Source organism: Juglans microcarpa x Juglans regia, chromosome 1S (assembly GCF_004785595.1).
Source record: "Juglans microcarpa x Juglans regia isolate MS1-56 chromosome 1S, Jm3101_v1.0, whole genome shotgun sequence".
Classification (NCBI taxonomy): domain Eukaryota; kingdom Viridiplantae; phylum Streptophyta; class Magnoliopsida; order Fagales; family Juglandaceae; genus Juglans; species Juglans microcarpa x Juglans regia.
In genome coordinates, this window is record NC_054595.1 from 26,749,686 (window position 1) to 26,765,773 (window position 16,088).

The 16,088-nt window shown below is 34.9% G+C and overlaps 2 protein-coding genes across 5 annotated transcripts in view; one reads left to right on the top strand and one right to left on the bottom strand.

The window, feature by feature from the left end:
* LOC121247090 (COBW domain-containing protein 1-like) overlaps window positions 1–16,088 on the bottom strand; it is a 22,360-nt gene continuing 6,272 nt past the window's right edge. The window contains exons 1-11 of one of the 4 annotated variants that reach the window (XM_041145425.1): window positions 4,458–4,603; window positions 4,005–4,420; window positions 3,217–3,282; window positions 2,911–3,091; window positions 2,591–2,787; window positions 2,127–2,177; window positions 1,926–2,017; window positions 1,345–1,436; window positions 958–1,052; window positions 631–735; window positions 1–271 (exon numbers count right to left, since the gene is read on the bottom strand). In XM_041145425.1, the coding sequence (XP_041001359.1) occupies window positions 134–271; window positions 631–735; window positions 958–1,052; window positions 1,345–1,436; window positions 1,926–2,017; window positions 2,127–2,177; window positions 2,591–2,787; window positions 2,911–3,091; window positions 3,217–3,282; window positions 4,005–4,340 (1,353 nt within the window). In that variant the 5' untranslated portion in view covers window positions 4,341–4,420; window positions 4,458–4,603 and the 3' untranslated portion in view covers window positions 1–133. Of the gene's footprint in view, window positions 272–630; window positions 1,053–1,344; window positions 1,437–1,925; window positions 2,018–2,126; window positions 2,178–2,590; window positions 2,788–2,910; window positions 3,092–3,216; window positions 3,283–4,004; window positions 4,427–4,457; window positions 4,609–16,088 lie in introns of those variants that run through there. The other 3 variants (XM_041145421.1, XM_041145424.1, XM_041145422.1) reach the window with 3 other exon arrangements.
* LOC121247089 (internalin A) overlaps window positions 7,348–16,088 on the top strand; it is a 10,430-nt gene continuing 1,689 nt past the window's right edge. The window contains exons 1-13 of the mRNA XM_041145420.1: window positions 7,348–7,531; window positions 8,411–8,705; window positions 8,776–8,904; window positions 9,006–9,213; window positions 9,878–10,024; window positions 11,827–11,901; window positions 12,459–12,530; window positions 12,658–12,729; window positions 13,626–13,697; window positions 13,829–13,900; window positions 14,520–14,591; window positions 15,111–15,182; window positions 15,666–15,809. Of these exons, the coding sequence (XP_041001354.1) occupies window positions 8,508–8,705; window positions 8,776–8,904; window positions 9,006–9,213; window positions 9,878–10,024; window positions 11,827–11,901; window positions 12,459–12,530; window positions 12,658–12,729; window positions 13,626–13,697; window positions 13,829–13,900; window positions 14,520–14,591; window positions 15,111–15,182; window positions 15,666–15,809 (1,333 nt within the window). The 5' untranslated portion in view covers window positions 7,348–7,531; window positions 8,411–8,507. The remainder of the gene's footprint in view (window positions 7,532–8,410; window positions 8,706–8,775; window positions 8,905–9,005; window positions 9,214–9,877; window positions 10,025–11,826; window positions 11,902–12,458; window positions 12,531–12,657; window positions 12,730–13,625; window positions 13,698–13,828; window positions 13,901–14,519; window positions 14,592–15,110; window positions 15,183–15,665; window positions 15,810–16,088) is intronic.

Here is a 16,088-nt window from a genome sequence, read left to right on the forward strand (position 1 = left end):
TACTAAATTTCTATATGATAATTAATATAATTATTGGTGAGAGTCACATAATTTCCATACGCAACATTAGGCCACTGTCATAATGTTCGAGACCATTATCGAGAATAAAAATGGATAAAATCTTCCGTTCGTATTATAGTAAACAGGCTTTAAAACCCTTTTCTAATTCCTGTGCATCCAGTTTCTTCCCTATGAACACAATCTTGTTCATCCTTGGTTCGTCTGGGCCCCACAACCGATCAGGTGAACCTTGGAATATGTCATGGACTCCCTGAAACACAAGAAACAACAATCAATGAAGAAGCCAATAGGAGTATATGCTTTACTGAGCCGCTGCAAAAGTTGAAAACTATTTGTAGTTCTACTTTGGAATTTTATGACCAACCACTCGGCAAGTGAAAAATAAAGAAATGCATTGAATATAAAATCTTAAGCCATACATTGAGCTAATTATGCAATAAAACCTCGAATAACTCCTTTTATATATATATATATATATGGGTATAAACCTCCAAGAACTTACCTGAAGAATGATAACTTAGAACAAACATATACAGCAAACAAAATTAACTAGAAATCCTGAAAATAAAAGAGACAAACATAGGTGGCGCCTAGAATTCTTTAACTCGCCTGAAAAACGAATCTCTCATCCATGCCCTGAACAGATAGAAGACCTTTCATCCGGTATATGTCCTCACTGCGTTCCAATAACAATGTACCGAGCCAAAGGTTAGCCTGCAAAAAAGAGTGATTGCTCATCAAGTCGGCAGTTATTGACCATCTCCTGTCTAGTAAACCATCTGAAACTAAAGAACAGGTCGATGAAATAGTAGAAAAATACTGCTGTGTCATTTGTAAATTAATTAGCCTCATTAAATTCAAGTTTCTATATATACATACATGCATATATATATATATATATATATAGAGAGAGAGAGAGAGAGAGAGAGAGAGAACCTTCTCAAGGTCTAAGTTCCCTTCACAAACTATGCTGACAGAAGAAACACCAGGATCATGACTGTGATCATGAGAGTGGTGATGATCATGATGTTCTGCATATGAATACCAATATAACTGTTATAGGTTTATATAGTTGTAAAACCTAAAAGACTAACAATAATTTTTTTTTCAGGTGAGTAACAATAACTTCCAATATTAATTGATGACCATGATGCTAAGAAGAAGTAATTAGACACCTCCACAGATTGAAGCAGGAGATTTTTAGAGAGGAATGACATATATAAATATTAAACAATTGCTAGAACAACATATATCCATTGTTGATACACACACCACAATACTAATAAAGAAAAAAGCATTTTATGTACGACACAAAAAAATTACCGTGCTTATGGTTGTGATCATGATGATCATGGTTGTGGTGGCCATGGTCATGATCTTCCTTTGCACCTTCAGCATTGACAACACTCTCAATCCTGGCAAAATGCCAACAATATTAGCCTACAATCCAAAACCAAAACTACCGATGAGGGCTCAAGCAGGGGGTGCTCAAAGAACAACATTGGAAAGAGTAAAGGGGGAACGAAGAATTGCTTGAGATACACAAAAAAGCTAAAATTTTACGTGTAAAATGAACAAACATTAAACGATAAAGACCAGGTAAGCTTCAAAAAATGGTGCAGCGAATACAGGCTACATAAACAAAACACATAAAAATAAAATTCTACAAGTCGTGGTGGGCAACTAGGGATGGTGAGACTAGAATGCTGGATCTAAATAGTAATATATATGTGTGTGTGTGTGATATCTATATATATATATATATAGAGAGAGAGAGAGAGAGAGAGAGAGAGAGAGTGGTTTTAAAGAAGAGATCAGTGAATGCCCTAAATATGCAGCAACCTAAGTTCAGATCTTTTGTGAAAATTTTGAACCATTTAAACAACAAGTGAATGAAAGATTACCTCTCCAAATCAAATCCTCCAATCCCAAGAACATAGTCCAAGTCAACTTTTCCAAACTCTGTCCGCTTTAAATCAGCCATGTGATTTATTTTCTATTATCAGAGAAAACATCAGCGCCAACATCATCATCATTGGCAAACAACAGCAGCAGCAGCAGTGATAATCATTATGATATAATATAAGGAGCAGCATGATACTAACCCTTATTCGCTGGACCAAAGATGCAATTTCTGGATCGCCAACAAGATCAGTCTATCACCAACAAATGGATAAGCAAATCAGCAAGAGCAAATAAATTATATCAAATAAACTTTCATCGTTATCATATTCAATCATTAATCATAGAATTATTTTGAAGCAGACTATTTGGATGGAGAGGAATAATAATGTTGCTGAGTTTTCCATGCATCAGCTCAAGTGTTCAATTTTGAGATCACTGTATATGTGGATGCTTATTTTCACAGTAACCAGTTTTCTCTTTCTTAAAGTTCATAGACTAGCTGAGTTGTGTATGCATTCATTAGGTGAAACTTTTGTACACATCCCCATATACTTAAGGTCTCTTCTTTCATCTAATTAGATTCTATTATTACTTATCAACAAAATATTTGAGATTACTAAATTTCATGTCCAGCATGCGAAAAGAATGTGGTTATCACACATGCCTTGTTCACAATGATACGATCAGCATAAGCAATTTGTTCTATGGCCTCATTGACCACTCCTTTCGGCTTTATTTCATCCAGGTGAAAGCCAACATGTTTAGCATCAACCAATGTGACAACGCCATCCAACTTGACGTCGTTAAAAACATCATCCTCAGCATAAAATGTTTGGATTATAGGTGCCGGATTTGCCAATCCTGCAGAGTTGCAGCCAAATCTCATCAAGTATTACAAAGGATTAAAAAAAAAAGTAGAAGGTAACCGTGCAATTCACATTGCACCTGATAAAATATTATCTTGAGCATAAGCAATCTTGTTACCTGTAGTCTCTATCACTATATGATCGAATTTTCCTTTCTTCTTATTCACCAATTCAGAGATCATCCTCACAAGATCACCCCTCACAGTGCAGCAAAGACAGCCATTATTCAACATGACAATATCTTCAGCCCCAGTAGTTTTCGCAGCTACTAAAGAACCATCAATGTCTACTTCCCCATACTGCAAATTTGAGAAAATAAGAAAGAATACATAATAATAAATTCACCTTTAACCATTTATTAGTAACATGGGCTGCAAAATTAAACACGTGAGCACATTAAACAGAGGAAGAATTAACCTCATACCTCATTCTCTATGACTGCAATTCGCTTCCCATGCTCCGCAGTCAAGATATGGTTAAGCAATGTTGTCTGCTCAGTTCACATTAAAGCATAGCAACATAAGTACTTGCACCCACACAGATAACAGAAGAAAAAAATTAAGTCTCATCTGCATGGCCACCATGTAAACTCAAACTTTATACACGCATCCCCGGGTCTAGGACCCACTGCCTTATTCTCTCCATCATGTTCTCAAGGGGAAGGGGAGAGGACGTGTCATTTGAGATGGAGCTCATTGGCATATTTCATCGCATATTAACATCGTTAGCAACCAAGAGAAGTCATGAACAAGGCATGCAATGGTGACTCCATAATTTGAATTCAACCTAACGAGGCTTGCATAAATCAACGAACAAATCGTTTTCATTTCCAAGATACTAGGTTTCTTATATTTGATAATAATATTTCACACCAACGTCCATTTTAAATGCACCAAAAGAGCACTACCTTTTAAAATCATACGCTATTTGCAATTTCAATCGTCACTTACCAAACCACTTTCTTGAATAATATTTAAAATTAAAAAATAAATAAAAAATAAATTAAATTCATTCATTTTTTTCAGACTAATCATTAAGCACATTTCCGTCGAAGAATTAAAGCGAAAAACTAAGAAACTAAAATTAGCATTTGACTCGAGATACCAAATTTAAATTAAACATTGGGCTCTCCAAAATTTATTGAAAATTTTTAGAAATCTCAACCTATTCAAGTTCCTTGAAATAAGGACTCGCACGCACGCACAAACACACCTTTCCAGAACCCAGGAATCCGGTAATTATAGTGGCGGGGACCCTATCGTCGGGCGGAATCTTGGTGGAGACATCGGAGCCTTCGCTGTGAGGAGTCGTGGTGGCGGTTGCGGCAACCGAGAGCCGACGCGAGATGACTTTAGCCTTAGGGGAATCGACGGCGATGATTCTGGAGTGAAACGACGACGTGGTGGTGAAGCGCACGGGCCGGAACTGGCAGGTCCTGGCTGATCGTATGAAGGGGAGGACCGTGGCTCGGACCTGGGAGAGTGGGGTCCGGTGGCGATAGGTGAGGGTGAGGAAGGTGGTGGCTAGGTCCGCCGTTACCGAAGCCATGCTCGCTCGAGACGGTAAGGTTGGACTTTTGGGTTTAAGATTTTGGGGGGGGGGGGGGGGGGGGGGGGGGAAAGAGAGAGGGAGAGGGTTTATCCGGGGGGGGGGGGGGGGGGGGAAAGAGAGAGGGAGAGGGTTTATCCGTCTATCCAGGGTTTATGTCATCCAGGGTTTATCCGTCTATCCGGTAATGAAATGATCACGAAGGTGTACCTGTGGACGGTGTAACACGTCAAACATCTTTTCATTTTTCATTTTTATTTTTGAGACTGGTCAATGAAGTATAACAGCATCAGCATTAGATTTATTAAATTTATCTTTAAAATTAGATGAAAAGAATATTTTTAAGTGATGAGTGATTTCGATCTGAATTAATTTATAAATGATAATATTTTATAAATTTTATTGAAATATGTTTGAATTTATGAAATATATTTAATTTTTTATAAAAAATTTAAAAAAATAATATGTCTCATCAATAATTAATTTAAAATAATTTAAGATGAATTTGACACCATACATAATATTGTGAAAACTAAAATCGTATCGTTAGATTAATGCATAAGTATTTTCAAAAAAAAAATTTTGAGTGAGTGTCTAAAGTTACTGGGCTGGACCAGAAAACTTGACCGAGTTGGATGGTTCCGGTCGCTGTGGACCAAACTGATAACTTTACGGTGGGGATGGCAAATCGTATTTTCAAATTACATTCTTAGTATGATAATAAGTTATGAATATTTGATTATATAAGTCAATTTAAATTTGATCCATTAAGGTAAACGTATTAAAATTTTAAATCTTAACCCAATTTTCAAAAAAAAAAAAAAAATCTTAACTCAACCCATTTAAATAATGAGTCGTGTTGTGTCACTTGTTTTGACCCGTTTAATAATTAATTAGAAATATGTCAACAAGACACAACTAATTTAAACACGTTTCATATAAATTGCTTAAACTAATACACATAACCTATTTGACCTTATTAACATAATTTCGCATCAAAGTTAAAATATGTATTTATTAGCAGACACAATATTTTTAAAATAAAATAAAACTGCCTACTAACAAAAATATCAATATTATTTAAATTTTAACATATAATAAAACCAGTACTACAAACTCTACAACAACAAATATGAGTATAGATATAAAATTACAATATCAATAATAAAAACATAAGCATGATAAAAAAAATATCAATATTACAACTTAATAATAATAAAATTATAAATTTAAAATAAAATTTAAACCGGTCAAAACGGTTTGACTCGTTATTATCTCGTTTATAAATCGTGTTTTAATTAGTCAACCTGTTTTGATCCGAATTTGCTAATTTCATGTTGTATTCGTATTGAGTTCGTGGATCGTGTCACATATTACCACTCATACCTTACAGTCTCGACCTCCAAGTTTTGAAATTTTTTATTTTTGGTTCGGTCTCGTAGTATGGTTTTTTCATCCCAGACTAAACTAATCGGACTACATATATAATTTTTTTTAATAATTCTTTATATAGTATTTTATATAATAATTTTATAATTTAATTATATAATTTTCATCTAACCTGTGACCATTGATCATATAAAATGTTACAGAGTAATGCTACATACAATTATAAAATGCGCAAGTATCGCGCAATTGTTTTAAAAAATAATGAAATATACTATTAAAAATTAGTTTTTTTTATGTAAATATTATATTTACTCATTTTTTTTCAAATGAATTGCGCAATGCTTACACATTCCACAACTGTAAATATAATATCTCTAATATTATATGCAACGATACATACTTTAGTATTTATACCTAATTAAAATACATAGGTTACAAGTATGAAGTATCTATAGATTAATTATTCATTAACCATATATAAAATATTAAGATTTTAATATATAGGTCATCATGTTTTGACTATCATAATTCATTAGCATGTAACTATTAACATTATTAATATAATCATAATTAATGATTTTATCAATGAGTGAGTTAGACAATTCACATTAAAGAGTCCATTTATTTATTTTGTGGCCCGTTTTTTAGTTAGGCAGAAATAAATAGGGTTTATTAGTAAATTCATTATTTAATGAAAAAAATGGCCTATTTTGCATAAGTCAGAACCGAATGGACAGATAGATGACGATTCGTTTTAAAGGTACCACCGGTCTTGAGTAATAAGTTAGTAAATATATACATGCGTTAAGTCTATAAGTATTGTGTAATTATTTTGAAAAAAAATAAAATTTATTATTAATTTTTCTTTCATATATTTATTTATTTATTTTAAAATAATTATATAATACTTACGTACTCATAATTATAATTATCATTTCCCTTTATTTAGACTGAGTTATAAATAAAATTTGTCTTCTTAACACATGATGTTATTATAAATGCCTGCAGGAAGATCAGCTCCAGTTATACCTTCTATTTCCGGATAAACATAACAATCATTATTATTTCTTTATTAGAGATAGTCGAATGTTTATCTCTTGTCATAATGACAAAAGAAAATATTTAGAATAAAAAAGGACCGCAAGGACACCGAGTGGTCCTAAGAGTTCCCACTAATAAGTACGAAATACATTTTTTTTTTATTTTATATTTTTTTTTAAAATCATTTTAAATATCATTTAAAAAAATTTACAAATTTATTAAAAAGATCCATAAAAACACTCCCGGTCGCTTGAGATGAGATGTAAATATTAAATTAAATTAAATTGAGATAATAAAATATTATTAAAGTATTATTTTTTAATATTATTATTATTTTAAAATTTAAAAAAATTATAATAATAAATTAAGACGAATTGAAATAATTATTTACCGAACCTCATTTTCCATTAAGGAGAGCGTTGAACGGTTGAATTGTCCAAAGCCGCCGAGTGGGCCCATTTTCTGAGATGTATAAACCCACAAGCAAAAGGAAAGGCCCAAATGGGGGACCCACACTTTCCTCTGCTTTCTTATCCCAACCTCCCAACGCAGCAAACCAAACTCCGAATCATCTAATATCTGACCAACAATTTCCACGTGTTCTTCATCCGTTGGCTTGGACCCAGTCTCGGCCTTACGCAATCTGGCACTTTTTCACTCCCCTCCCTCCTTACTCTTCTTCTGCCTTCTCTCTCTCTCTCTCTCTCTCTCCAGTGACTCAACGACAGGTCTTTTGGTTATCGGTCGGTGATCGTGATGAGGTAAAGTTTATTCTTTCCGTGGAAGTCGTTTTCCGGGAAAGTTTTTAGTTTGGAGACGATGAACTTTTATTTGTTCTCTCCTCTGACGGTCTATTCATGTTAATGGGTATATCGTGTGAATTTATTGATACTGTTTATCAAGTTCGGGGTCGAGAAAGTTCATCTCTACGGTTGAATTTGTTGCTTTTTTTTTTTAATAAAAAAAAATAACGGGGAATTTTCGGTGGAAGCGCGCTCTAGGGAATCGAACGGCTTAAGGGGTTGTATGCTGTACGATTGTAGTGTCCTCCCTTTTCGTTTGACTCGGTACGAAGTTGTTACGTCTATGGTTGTTTTCCTTTTGGTGAATTATGATTATCTGTTAAAGGGGCAGTGGTGACTTTGTTTTGTTGACGACGAGTCTGTGGTCGGTCGCGGAGATAGTCAGAGATACTGTTCTTCTGGGGAAACAAGGAGAAGAAAACTCGAGGCTCTTGATACCAAGTTGAGAAACTAATTGACTGGATAATTTGGCTGAAATTGTTTACTGATCATAAGATTGACTAAAAGTATAGTACACAAGAAGATAACCATAGCAGTAAAGATAAATGTAAGCTTTTTAACCACTGACTCCAGAGACTTATCTATCTGATCCGTATTCTTCTCCAACTGATCCTTATCTTCCGGAGGTGCTGAGGAGTCGCGGTTACCATTGCCTGTTATGATATTATCCTTGACAGCATGTAACCACTAGCGAAATAACTGCATTTTCTGATCTCTATTTTTCTGATCTCTATCCTTGATAGTCCTAATTTCACACGAATCTGGTGTATGCACGTGTTAAATTACCATCACTTATGCTGAATACTTATTCTGCTATTCTCTCTGTTTATTATACAGGAAGTTGAATGCATATTTTGGTTTCTATAATTCAGTGGCTTAGGTAGTGTTCTGCCTCAGTTTTTGTGAATTTTTTTTATTACGGGAAATTTTCTCGATGGGGGGAGCTTGTTCTAGGAAGAGAGACCAGCGAGACAATGAAGACAATTTACTCAGAGGGTTGTCTGGAAGATATCGTAAGAGTGGAAGCTCTAAGTGGTTGGCAACTTCATTTTCGCGACCTGCTATAGATATTCAACTGGGAAGAGGGAACCGTCCATCGCTTTTGGATTTGTGTATACGTAAAACATGTGAGGTACGTGTAATATATATTATGTTTGGGCAGGATACCAACTCCTTGTCTTATCTCTTTTTCTCCCTTGCAGGACATTGATAGATATAGAACCTTTTCTATGCTCCCAAGGGATATTAGTCAGCAGATCTTTGATGAGTTGGTATATTCTCAACGTTTAACTGATGTTTCTCTTGAAGCTTTTCGAGATTGCGCTCTCCAGGTAGCTCATAGTGATTATTTGGAAAGTTGGTTTTAATGTATTTTCCCCATAGTGTTTAGTCTGCCATGCTGTTCTTTAATGTTCCTGTCTATTTTTTACAGGATCTGCACTTGGGAGATTACTCTGGGGTGAATGATAGTTGGATGGATGTAATTTCTTCACAGGGATCGTCTTTGCTTTCTGTTGATCTCTCTGGTTCTGAAGTTACTGATACTGGGTTGCTTCATCTCAAAGATTGCACAAATCTTGAAGCCTTATATTTTAATTGTTGTGACCAAATTTCTGACCGTGGGCTGGAATGCCTAAGTGGTAGTCTTTTCTGTGCTTTCTCGTTTACCATGTTGGTTCTGGGCATTTGATATTTTCAATTGGTTATTTAATTATTTTAATAGATTAGTATAAAGATGAAAAAGTGAAAGAATTGGGAGGAGGAGTTTGGATGCAAGATAAAGAGGGAAGTGCTGGTGTAGAGGGTAGAAAAAGAGAATCAAAGTAATCATGATCCCATACTAGAAGAGACATGGTGTACCTGAAATCAAACTCAGACAGAAGTGTCTAAGACCTCCGTATTCATAATGGCTTTCTTAGCTATATGCTCAAACTCTAGAATGGAAGAGAGGAGAGGAAGCCAGATGCTCCTAATCATATAAGATTGGTTTCATGCTATGGTTTTACTCTCTTTGGCGTGCTGAATTCTAGTGTAGTGTTGGACGCGAAATTGGTGTTTGTATGACATGCATGTCTACTATATGTTGATGCAAGACTAAATCCTTTTTCCACATTTCTTGAGTGAGCAGTTTTTTTTTTCCCCTTTGAAAGCATTTATTTTGGTGCATAATTCTACTTTAAATTTATTTTATTTTGTGCTCTTGATCTTTTCTTGACTTGAGATAAATGTGAATTGGCATTGGGCCTACTTGGAACTCGAATTAGGTCTATGTATGCCATGTATGACCTTTATCAAATGTTTCAGGTCTCTCAAACTTGACAACTTTGAGTTTTAGAAGAAACAATGCAATTACTGCTGAGGGAATGAGTGCCTTTGCCAGTTTAGCTAACCTGGTCAAGTTAGACTTGGAGAGATGCCTTGAGATTCATGGTGGGCTTGTCCACCTTAAAGGTATTTATTCTCTGAACGTAGTTTCATTCTCTCCCTTCCCCAAGAGGAACAAAATGGGTTTCATGAGTTTGTTGAGTAAGATGATTGGCTAAATAAGTGATTAGGTTAATTAATTATTTTTTTAAAATTGAATGGTTATTGGAGGCTATGTAATGTGGATTGCCTACCTTGTAACACCCCAATCCCACATTGTGAATATGAATAAACCCACATAGAATGGATAGGTTATAAAGATTAACCCCTAGGGGTTGGCTCAAGTGGTAAAGGACTTGCTTGGTCTTGGTGGTATGCTCCCTCCTAGTCTAAGGTTCAAATCCTCTTGGGTGCAAACAATTTTTAGGGGCTATCGGTCTGGGGAACTTCCCATTGAATTACTAATTTACTAGAGGTGCACTTGCAGGAAACTCCTTTCCGAGGACCTGTGCACCCCTGGGATTAGTCGGGACTTTGTTAACGGACACTTGGTGGCAATAAAAAAAAGGTTATAAAGATAGTCATGAGCGTCGAGTCTCACATTGCCATGAAACCAGTTTTTTTTTTTGGGTTATAGTGCACAGATGTGGCTAGTTTTTTTCTTGGATCAGTACATAATGTATAAGGCCACCTGTAAGGTCAGCCGTGTGAAATTGGGGCACGGGATGACATGACTCTGACAAGGACATCAAAAATTAAGAGGGAGATTTTGTAACACCCTAGTCCCACATTCGGAATATGAATAATCCATATAAAGTGGGTAAGTTATGAAGGTGGTCAGGAGTGCTAAGTATCAAATTGGCTACTTACTAGATAAAACTGGGTTTTATGAGTGATTGTAGAGGAGCTTTAAATTAAGTAGTCTCTTTGCGTTTATAATGCAGATGTGACTAGTGCTTTCCCTGGGTCATAACATTCTCCTTCCAAAACTTATTCCCTCAATGAAAGGTTGAACCCTAGACTCTCCAGGATAAAAGGAGAGGCAATAATATCCAGCTAAACTTATTTTAATTTAAAAGAAAATTGTAGAGATTTTCTTTAGTAAAGAAGATCATGACTGTCCTTGGAATGCAATTGATATGTTTGTTATGATGCACGTGTCAGATGCAAACAATTAAAGAATTAAAAAAGGCTTGGTCTTAATTTTTACTTATAAAAAAAGAATTAAAAAAGGCGTAATTAAAATATGATCAAACCATTTTTTCATTTTGTGACCTAAGATATAATTGTCTTCAATCACTGGTCAGTATTACTGCACTCCATTTACTCTCATTAGTTCTTAATTGATGGCGTTTGAAAATGGCAATATCATTTAGAGGCGATATTATTATAACGAGGGTAATGCACACATGTTTTTTCACTACCTTTCTTGCCTGCATTATTGTAATTTTGGCACTAATTATTGACAGACAGATGCTTTGATGTAGCAAGGCATTCCCAGATTTATTTGGAAAGCTTCAACTTTAATGGGCTTAACTTTCATGATTTTCTTACATCTTTTTCTTCTTCTAGATAGGTCTGTCTTGTATACATCCTATGTTCTTGGGTTATGCAGTTTGTGCTTTTTAGTGAAGTTTTATACTTAGTTTTCTATTGATAACAGGAACATTGCATGGAATAGTCTAGTTAGCTTTCTCGCTGTTGATGTAGTGTGTGTATATATATATCTATATATATGTAATTTATTTTCGTGGCCTTGATTTTCATGACTTTCTTGTTTCCATTTCCTCATCCTAAATAGGTGTTACCTCTTGTATACCATCTTGTGTACTTGGGCGATGCCTATTCATATCAATATAATCGTTTACTAATAATATATATATTTACAGGTTTAACGAAATTGGAGTCTCTCAATCTCAAATGCTGCAATTGCATAACAGATGATGACATGAAGCCTCTCTCTGGTAACTTATGCTCTCTAGTCTCTATCCTTCATTGTTTCTACGCCCATAGTTTTATAGTCAGCCTTCTATTGAAATTGTATGCCCATCATCTCTCTCCCTCGCCCCTCTGTGAATTGCTTGTTAGGAGATTCTATAAATGAGATACATTGATGCAATATAATATATATATATATATATATATATATGAAAAAGGAAAAATCATTCCTCTGGTCACTACAACTGTTAATGCTGATGTGTATCTAGGATTAGTTATGGACAACTACAGCAGTGCTGTTAAGTATGGAAACTTGGGTTTCAGTTTAGCATCCAAGAGGTTTTTCCTGTGTGTTTCCCTCAAGAGGCATACGTTTTGATAGAAAAGTAAAAAAATTATTTGTTTTGTTGGGCATCGTGTATGAACTAAAACGTTACAGAGCTCAAGGAATTTGTTGTCACATACTGCAAATACATTTTGATTAGTTCATTTCAAACATCTATATGTGTTGGCATGTGCATGAACATTGTAATCAAGATGGTAGCAGAAAATTGTGTGGATCACTCATTCAATAAAATTTCAGGGCTTATCAATTTGAAAGGACTGCAGATTTCATGCAGCAAGGTTTCAGATATCGGCATTAATTTCTTGAAAGGTACTTTATTTTCTTAAATAAGTGGCATAGGTTTTCTATTTTTGCTTTTGGATTTCATCTCTTATCATTATTGTATCGTGTTTTTGTTTACATTAATTTTTGTGGAGATTATTTATCTGTGTTGCAGGTCTGCACAAGCTTTCTCTATTGAACTTGGAGGGATGCCCGGTTACTGCTGCATGCCTGGACTCTCTTTCAGGTTTTTACTCTGTTGGTGCTTGGTCTTTTCTCCTAATTCTTTAGAGAAAATAGTACAAACTATATTTAATTTTTTTCATAAATGCTTTTATTATGCTTTTGTTCACGGAGTGTCTTCTCTATGAGTGCGTACTTGTGAATTGGTAGTTTAATTTGTGGAAATGCTTACGGCTCTATAGGAAGAATGGAGGTTTACCATGTTACGGGATTTGATTTGTACTATTTTAGGGATGTTTTCCTTCATATCTAGATTGTATATAGCAGATAATTAGGCTGTAAAGAATGTTGGAAATACTTACCTTGTATAGCACTTAGGCGCTGGAATTCTGGCAATCAATATGTAAATCTCTTCTATATAATGAAAGCAAACCCTATGGAAAGGGTATTCAGACCAATTTTGACATGGTACCGGAGCCCCTACTCTGATATTCATGTCTATTGTCTAAATCCTTCGTGAGTGACAGGAGGAGATTTTTTTTTTTGCCCTCTGTTTCTGCAAGATTTTTTTGCTCTTGGTGTTCCAGGTTGCGGAGTCGGAGCTATCTGTGGTGGTTCTCAGCTGTTTTTTGGTTGTTCTCGGTGGTGGGTTTGCTGTTTTTTTGGTGTCTGTGGGTCTGTTGGCATTTTTTGGTGGTTCTCGGAGCTGTCTGTGGTGTCTGTCGGCACTGTCTGTGGGTGGCTGTCCGATTTTGACATACCATGCTTCTGATTGTGAATTTATTTAATTAATTGACCCCTGGCAATTATTTTTATATGGTATCTATGGCTGATTGGGTTCTATTAGCATGTGATGCAAATTTAAAAAAATAAATATTCCTTTTTCAAATTATCTGTACTCAATATTCTGTTCAATATTTGGTTTGGTCTGATACCTATCTTACATTGTTTTTGTGCCAGCTCTTTCTGCCCTGTTATATTTGAATCTTAACAGATGTAACCTGTCTGATCAGGGATGTGAGAAGTTTTCGAGTAAGTATCATTAAGACTGACACATGCATTTCTTGGTCTGCTTTAATAATCATAAAAATCATTTATACTGTGCTGCTTTACTTTTTACAAGAACCTTGCCTTGAACTTATAGCATACCTTGTTATCTGTAGGACTTGGGAACTTAAAAGTACTAAACTTGGGCTTCAATGACATCACAAATGCATGCTTGGTCCACTTGAAAGGTTGGTTGTGTCTTTCCTCATATCTATACAAGTTCAAAAACTTTGATCCGTGATTCCTTTTTTGTAGTTTCCATGAATGTAAGAACAGGTTTGAGGGTAAAGAGTTTGTATCTATGACTGCTAAAAAGTACAGCTGCAATTTCTGTCATTTATTATAGTTGGTGTTAAAGGTCCCAACTATTGAACCAAATGCCCTAGGACTGTTGGATATTAATTTGGTTAAGCTTTTAACCCTTAGGATCATCGCAGTTGGGATATGAGATCTTTTTCCTCCTTTTGAGCACAGGATATGAAATCTTGATTTCCTTTGTTTGTGCCAATCATACATAATGTTCTTGTTGACAGTTAAGCTTGTGCAATATGATTTTTGTGGACAAATTACTGCATTATTTATTCAATGTTTATATCTGCAACTGCTTTGAGTGTAGCTCATGGCTAGCTCACGGATTATATTTGTTAGAATTTTCCATAAAACTAAATCTCTTGTGAAAGAAGTTTGAGCATGTTTGTGCGTGTGTGATGTCTTGAATTATCACATATCTCGGTCTTTGCTTTATGTTTTTGTTATACATTTTGAATAATAGTTTTTATACATAATCGTGGATCTTGCTTCAAGCAGGTCTGACAAATTTGGAAAGCTTGAACCTGGATTCATGTAGGATTGGGGATGAAGGGCTGGTTAACTTGACAGGTTGGTGTTTATGTTTTCCCTTATTTTCTATAATATTAAATTTTGTCCGCCTTGTTTTTGGCAAAGCTTCTGCTTCCAACAAAGTGGTCTAGTAGAAAAAGTGTTTTAACTTCAGACAACATATTTTAAGGAAAAATGTCAGAGTTACAAAAAATACGTGATTCTTTATGGTTCTTGCAACCTCTTTTGGAGATTTTACAATGGATGCTTGCTTGCTTGCCCTATGATTTAATACCAGAGCTGATCAATGTAAATAGTCCTAATACTGAGGAGTTGCTTTTTTTTTTTTTTTGGTTAGTAAATATTGAGGATTTACTTTTGAGAGACATGTCTACAGTTTGTTCAATATGATTAAGTCTCGAGGCTGTTGTACATGATTCTTGATGGTAACAATTGATTATAGAATGATGAGAACAACATATGCTTGGAGTGGCCCAACACATGCTAGGAACTTTCCTTGTTTCCCCAACGCATTTGTAAATAATGCTGAAATTTGAATATAAAATGCTTTGATTTTAGGCCATCAGCATCTGAAATGCTTGGAGTTGTCTGATACCGAAGTTGGAAGCAATGGACTCCGTTATCTATCTGGTTAGACATTCACCTTCTATTTTTCAAGAAATTTCTTTCTTATATAAAAAATGTTTTTCAAGAAATTCATTGTAGCATATAATCAGGTTCACATGCATTTAAAAAGTGGTTTGTTTGTGAAGTGGCACTTTAATGATAAGAGCCGCTAGATTTTACGGTATTATTTCATTTGTGTGAGTATATGTACATCTAGAACAGAAAAGAGTCGGAAGTTACCTATAATGAAGGTCTGCACGTGTTTGGTAAATTCTTTTGTCCTTTATGAATGAGATTACATATTAACCTCCAGTTGAGTGGAAAAAGAAAAAGATCTACCCCCTGTATGATCCAAAGTTTATTTCATTCTATTTGTGTGTGCATGTAGAGAGGAGTTCACATGTCGGAACAGAAAGGAACAGGCTAAGGAGCTAACAAAGTTGTTTAGCAAATTGCCATTTAGATTTTATTTTCTCATAACATGATATGTTGGTTTGTTTCCTGTAGGTTTGACAAACATGGAGAGTTTAAATTTATCATTCACTGAGGTTACTGATGACGGTTTAAGAAAATTGTCTGGACTCTCATCTCTTAAATCACTCAATTTGGATGTTCGCCATATTACGGATACTGGGCTTGCAGCACTTACAAGTAAGGGATTTAGATTAAAGTTGTTTGGATGTGAACAGAATGGAAGTACGAAGGATCAACATTAGCTAGAATACCTGTAGTGGAAGCGATCTTTCTTTATTTTCTTTTCTTTTTTCCAATCTGAATCATTTTCCTAAACTAGTATCTCTTTATAATATTTAAATAATGAGCCATTATTTTCTTTCCGTTCTTATTATAAGTTTGTTTTAATAACCTGGTACAAAGATTTTGTTAATGTGTTTTTATATTTAATTGCAAAATATCTGGGCCACTGAGCCT